Source organism: Alligator sinensis, unplaced genomic scaffold (genome assembly GCF_000455745.1).
Source record: "Alligator sinensis unplaced genomic scaffold, ASM45574v1 scaffold876_1, whole genome shotgun sequence".
Lineage (NCBI taxonomy): Eukaryota > Metazoa > Chordata > Crocodylia > Alligatoridae > Alligator > Alligator sinensis.
Genome location: NW_005841938.1, coordinates 161,962 through 167,582, shown reverse-complemented (window position 1 = coordinate 167,582; position 5,621 = coordinate 161,962). Strand labels below are relative to the sequence as shown.

Sequence of the window (5,621 nt, the reverse complement as noted above, 5' to 3'; positions counted from 1 at the left end):
CGGGATGTCCGCCTCCTTTCTGGCTTTCAGGCATGCCTGAGTGCCTTTGGCAAGCCAAGGGGGCTTTTGAGCACCCTTGCCCGCTTTGACTCGTGTTGAGACTGTCACCCCTTGGGCTCAGAGGATCGTCTCCTTAAGGAATGGCCACTCATCTTGGACACCCAGTTCCCCTACTCTCCGGGACCGTAATGTCTCTCCTACCAATCTCCTCAACTTGCTGAAGTCAGCCCTCCTGAAGTCAAGGTCTACTGCCTTGCTGCAGGCCCTTGACACCCTGCGCTGGATGGTGAATTCCAGAAGGCGATGATTGCTATCACCCAGCTGGTCGAGGACCTGGAATCCCCTCACCAGGTCGTCGCCTGTTGCCAGGACAAAGTCCAGCAAGTCATTCCCTCTGGTAGGACTGTGCACCTCCTGGGTTAGGTGGAGGTCTTGTATCTCAGCAAGGAACCTACATGAGCGGTCAGACCTGGCTGACTGCTCCTCCCAGCATATGTCCGGGTAGTTTAGGTCACCCATGATGACCACGTCCCTTGACTTAACTGCCTCCGCGAGCTGACCTGAGAATTCCCAGTCCAGCTCTTCCCCCTGGTTGGGTGGTCTGTGGTAGACCCCCACCGTTAAGTCCCTTTCCCCACAACCCCCTTGTATTCTGACTCGGAGCACTTCAGTCTGCCCCTCCTCTGACCCCCTGCATGCAGACAGGACTCCCTATGAGAGCCTCATAGTTAGCTTCCCACTCTCCAGCTTCTAGTGGGAGGATCTCGGCTACACGCCAACTTTATGGAAATGGGAGATTCCTCCCTAGCTTGCTCCTGTGGCCATACAGCTGAGAACAAGCGAAACTTGGGGACATCCAAACCCCAAGCCTCCAGGCTTGGGCCTGCACATAGGATGCCCACCAAGGGATTTGGTGTTTGCTGGTAGCAGGGCCACATTTGGTTTTTGAATGACTCACAGATTTGGAATTGATTTGGCTGATTTGACTTGGAACATGGAAAATTAAATATATATATCTATATATCTATATGTATATGAATTTGGTCATTTTTTCTGTGTCACACCAGAGCTCCCAGAGGCTGACCGTCTCTGAGAGCATCCTGTCGCAAGCAGCCTGAACACGAAGAGCAACAGCAGGCAGAAGGCTGGTTGGGAGCCCTCCCAAACCTCCGAGCACCTCAGAACAACAGAGTCCAAGTTGGGATTCAAGACTCTGTGCAGCTGTGTCAGGTCTTACTGACAAACCATCCATCTGTACGGAGAAAAAGAGATCTAATTTTGTGACAACTCTAGTCCCTGGTCCTGGCATTGACGCCCAGCTCCCAGCCAAGGAAAAGAGATGGCTTTTTATTGTCATGTTCTCTGTGCAGAAGGCATTGAGGTCCTCCCAGACACATCCGCTTCCAGAGGCCAGGAACATGCTCCTCTCATAGGAACAGCCTCCAACTGCTCCCTGGGCGACATGTTTTCTATCCATGGAGAACATGGAGAGTCTGGGCCTCACTCTGCTCTCAAGGGCGCTGGATTTGGCTCAGTGGGAAAGGGCTCTTCCCAGGGTGACTCCAGTAATTTCACTCCAGATTCACTCCAGTGTAAGGGAGAGGGCAATCAGGCCTGGTACATGCGAGGTGCAGAACACAGGACAGATGGAGGTGTCATCGTTGTGGTGGTCCCAGTCCTTCCTGGATCTACAAGGGAGGCAGGTCATGAGCCGTAGCAGACCAGAGAGAGACAAGGAGTGACTGGAGGGAATGGCCCCAGCTTTAATACACACCAGAGTTTGACCCAAATTGTGGCTTAGGAAATGTGGCCCAGGAGTGTGCAGGGTAGAGGTTTTGTCACATGTAGCCCTGCAGCAGAGGTGGCGGCCTCAAGAAAGTTGCCATATTTCTCAGTGACAGGCCAGAAACAGGGTTGGGAGCAGGTGAAGATCCAGCTCCAGCTCCCACTGTGCACCTGGCAGGATAGCCGTACTCAATCCGCACTGGGTGCATGCTCCACTGGGCAGACCCCCAGTAGGGATCACTCCACAGTTACCCCTGGACCACTGTGTGGCCCAGGGAGAAGGGACAGTGTCACCTGGGCAGCCACTTTCCCTCCTGGGAGGGTCCAGGGGAAGCACAACACCTTGCTGCCCTGCAGTGTGTGATCCCGGTGTTGCCATGATTGAGCCCCTGGGAGTGCAGAACAGGCCAGTGCAGTGTGTGGGCCCACGGGGTGGATGCCGGAGGCTCTCACCGTGTCTGTGGCGTCTAGTCGTTGGAGCTGCCCCTGTAGCGCACACTCACCCACACCACAGTGCAGACCATGCACAGGAACACGGGCACCTTCAGGCCGACCAGGAGCACGAAGTGGATGTGGCTGTCCTGGGAGCTGTGCAGTTGGGTGACAGTGGGGATAGGTGAACTCTCTAGATTTGACCACATTTCTTCCATTGACCTGTTCCCCGGCTGCTCTCAGGCTGAAGGTGGGAAGGATGCTTCACCACGAAGGAAAGCAAGCACCAGGGCTTCATCACCTGCCCCTGACACAGACCCTCCACAGCCTCCTCAGGGATTCATTCATGCAGAATTAGAGCCAGCAGCGGATCGGTTCCCAGTCTGTCCTTTCCAATCAGTCTTATCCTACCCACAGACTCTGCCTCCAAGAAGCTGCTCATCAAAACAGCCCCATGGGATGTTCACAGCAATGATGAGATCTCACACAGGTGTTGTGGCCACGCAGCCCTGGGATGAGGGTATGGGCACTCACCTTTGGGACATGTTGTGTACAGCAGGGAAACCGCTGACTTGGCTCTCTGTAGAAATTCTCCAGGTGAAAATGGATGCTGTGAACTCAGTAGAAACCGGGGGCTCCATGGGTGACAGCACTGAGGATGGAAGCACGGCAAAAGAGACCAGAGCTCCTACCACATCTGTCTCCAGGGGGTCATCCCAAGTCTGGCCATACTCTCGGACCTCTGGGTCTTCAAGGGCCTCCAGATTTTGGGGCTGGTTGGGACTGGCTCCCGGGAGTGACCCAAACTTAAGATCACATGTGGGGACTCCCAGCTCCTGGGTGGGCTCTGCCTCAGCCCAGTTCTTCCAGAAGGGCCAAGGCTGTTGGGGTGCAGGGCCCTTGGGGGATGGGGCACAGCTCACACCTGGGTGGGCAGCTTCTGCTGCTCCCTACTGTTTCCTCCCCTCAAACCCCTCCTCATGGGGCAATGTAAGCCCTGCACTGACCCCCACCCTCTGCCCTGTTTTGTTATGGGGAAATGTGACCCCCACCACCACGCTCTGCCCTGTTTCAGGGGGATCAGGCCATGGTAGAGCTCCTGCCCAGGCCAGGATGTCTTGGAGGGGGAAGGAGAATCCAGCTGCCATCCTGGGCTGGTCCTGTGGGGCTCTTCTGGATCTGTCAGGGAGGTGGGGGACAGACAGAGCTGCAGGGTCCTGGGGGGCTTCTATAATGGGAGCACTGGGCACAGGACACTGTGGGCAGAGCCAGGGGCTTGTACCATGTAGGAACCCCAGAGGAACCCATCCAGGCTGGGTCCTTCTTGGGTGATGGGGCTGATGGTCTTCAGGGTTTAATCTCTCCTTGAATTCCTGGGGGCCTTCATTTTGAGAGCCTGCCTGACCACAGCATCTGCCCGCCACCCCCCAACCCCTTTCCTCTGAACAGGGAGGAAGGGGGAAGGCAGTTACCTGGGGACACGGTCACCTCCACAGCGTGCCTGAGATCACTCGAGAAAGCAATCAGCACCCCGCACAGGTAGGTGCCAGCATCGGCCTTGGTCAGGTGCTCCATGGTAATCGTGAATGTGCGCAGGATGTGGTTGTCCTGAAGGGATAAGCGGCCCTTTTGCACATTGGCCTCTGACCAATTGGTGTGTATTGTGTGCTCCCCACTGGAACAGCGGCTGGAAGGCCCTGCTCTACACCAGAGTTTCCCGTTCTTCTCGTGACCTCTGTTGTATTTGCATGTCACGGACACCGACCCACCTTCAGGGCCCGTTACTATTTCAGGGCCTATCAGTGCCATGCAACCTGCAGGAAACACCAGCACAGACAGACCCTGAGCCCTTTGCCTTGCAATGATTTCTCCAGCAAAGATAGGGGATAATAGAGACCGTGCCAGGAGTGGGAGGTTGAGGTGAAGAGGCACCACGTTTCTGAATTAGAGACCTTTCCCCAAAAGACATTTTCCTGCAGAAAAACTTGGTTGTGAACGTAACAGTTTGATGTTCTGATTGGGAACAGTGGAACTGAACCTGGTACGGCGGTGTCTGGATCTGGCATCTTGAAACAAGCCACTTTTTCTTTCATTTTGTGTTAAAATGGCCTCTCATTAGCATTTCCATTTCATATTACACATTTCGGGGCTCTTCCCCAAAAATACCTTCCTCTCTTTTTCCCTGCCCTCAGCTTCTCTTCTCAAGCTGTTCTTTGCAACCATGATGGCTAATAAGCCTTAGTCTTTCTTTCTAAGACAGCTGAGAGTCCAACATAATTACGTGACTCCAGGAGCTGCATCTTTAAGAAAACTAGCAGGTTTCCTGAGGCTCGGGATAACATCCTGATCCAACAACACTGGATCTTCTGCTCAGCACCAAGTTCCTTATCTTCCAGGCATTTGGAGGCTCCAGCTCCTGCATGAGTTGTATGCACTGCTGCGGTCTAGTTGGGGCTTCTGAGCTGCAATGAGGAAGCCAGCAAAGCCTCCAGCCTGTCTCAGTGCATTTCCAGGGATCCCCAAACCCCCATCATACTCACCGGGGAAGAGAATCCAGAGCCAAAGAGGGAGCGCCCACATGGTCCTGGTCCCTCCGCAGCTGAATCGGCTCTCTTTGCAGCTGCCCTGGGACTTGCTGCCTTTGAGGAGACCTGAAAATGAGCCTGAGACTGCTTCTCAAGTTTGCAGTTGCCACCTCTGTCAGCTACTGTCCTTTCCTGTGAAAATGCTTCTATGCAAATGCACAGGAAGTGGTGCAACATTGACTCTCATGGTACGTATGCTATACGACACACTTTTTTTTTTAATAGCAGGTCAGTGTCCATCCTGAAGTCGAGACGGGAGGCAGGAGAGGGCAGTCAGGCAGGCCAGTGTAGCATCTTGGATCCACAGTTTTAGGGTCTCTCTGTTAAGGGTTGCAATTTGTGACAAAGTCAAAGGTTACACCTTCACTGATTTCCTCTTTCTTGGCTTTGTGATATCCCTGTATCTGGACAGACTCTCTGTGGATAACTTCGGGTGCCCAGAACTCCTCAGTCAGGCTCCCAACAGCATGGCTTAAATATCATCAAAGAATGAGGTTCAGGTCTTTGCATGGCATGCTTTTATATCAAGGACTTGAACCTTTATGCCCTGGTGTCCAAGAATGTCTCTAACATCTGTCCCAGCCATACACTTGGTCCAATAATAGGTATCACCAAAAAGCCCCTTGCTTTTCCTGTAAGTGTCCAACATTTTGGCGAGTGTAGGAGACAGGTAATGGAATAGGCCTTGAGCAGGAGGAGCTGAGCAAAATGGGATGTCAGAGTGGAAGTGACTGCTCTTGAGCACTGCAACTTGATCGGTTGCTGGTAGTCCCATCCCCTATGGCCACAGAGATAGAGGATGACAGGGAGCAGCCTGGC

The 5,621-nt window shown here is 53.7% G+C and overlaps 1 protein-coding gene across 1 annotated transcript; it reads right to left on the bottom strand.

The window, feature by feature from the left end:
* Positions 1-1,348: 1,348 nt before the first annotated feature.
* LOC102379826 (CMRF35-like molecule 7) lies at positions 1,349-4,913 on the bottom strand. Its single transcript, XM_025199196.1, has 5 exons — positions 4,758-4,913; positions 3,690-4,031; positions 2,752-2,869; positions 2,239-2,373; positions 1,349-1,688 (listed from the first exon to the last, which is right to left on the bottom strand). The coding sequence occupies exons 1-4, from the start codon at positions 4,795-4,797 to the stop codon at positions 2,253-2,255; spliced, it is 621 nt and encodes a 206-aa protein (XP_025054981.1). The 5' UTR covers positions 4,798-4,913; the 3' UTR covers positions 1,349-1,688; positions 2,239-2,252.
* Between the last annotated feature and the right edge of the window lie 708 nt (positions 4,914-5,621).

Excerpts from the sequence above, each read along its gene's own strand:
- LOC102379826 (XM_025199196.1), bottom strand. The coding sequence starts at position 4,797 with ATGTGGGCGCTCCCTCTTTGGCTCTGGATTCTCTTCCCCG. Across the intron at positions 4,032-4,757 it reads GCTCTGGATTCTCTTCCCCG|GTTGCATGGCACTGATAGGC; the intron begins GTGAGTATGATG and ends TGTTTCCTGCAG. Across the intron at positions 2,374-2,751 it reads GTACACAACATGTCCCAAAG|CTCCCAGGACAGCCACATCC; the intron begins GTGAGTGCCCAT and ends CCAACTGCACAG.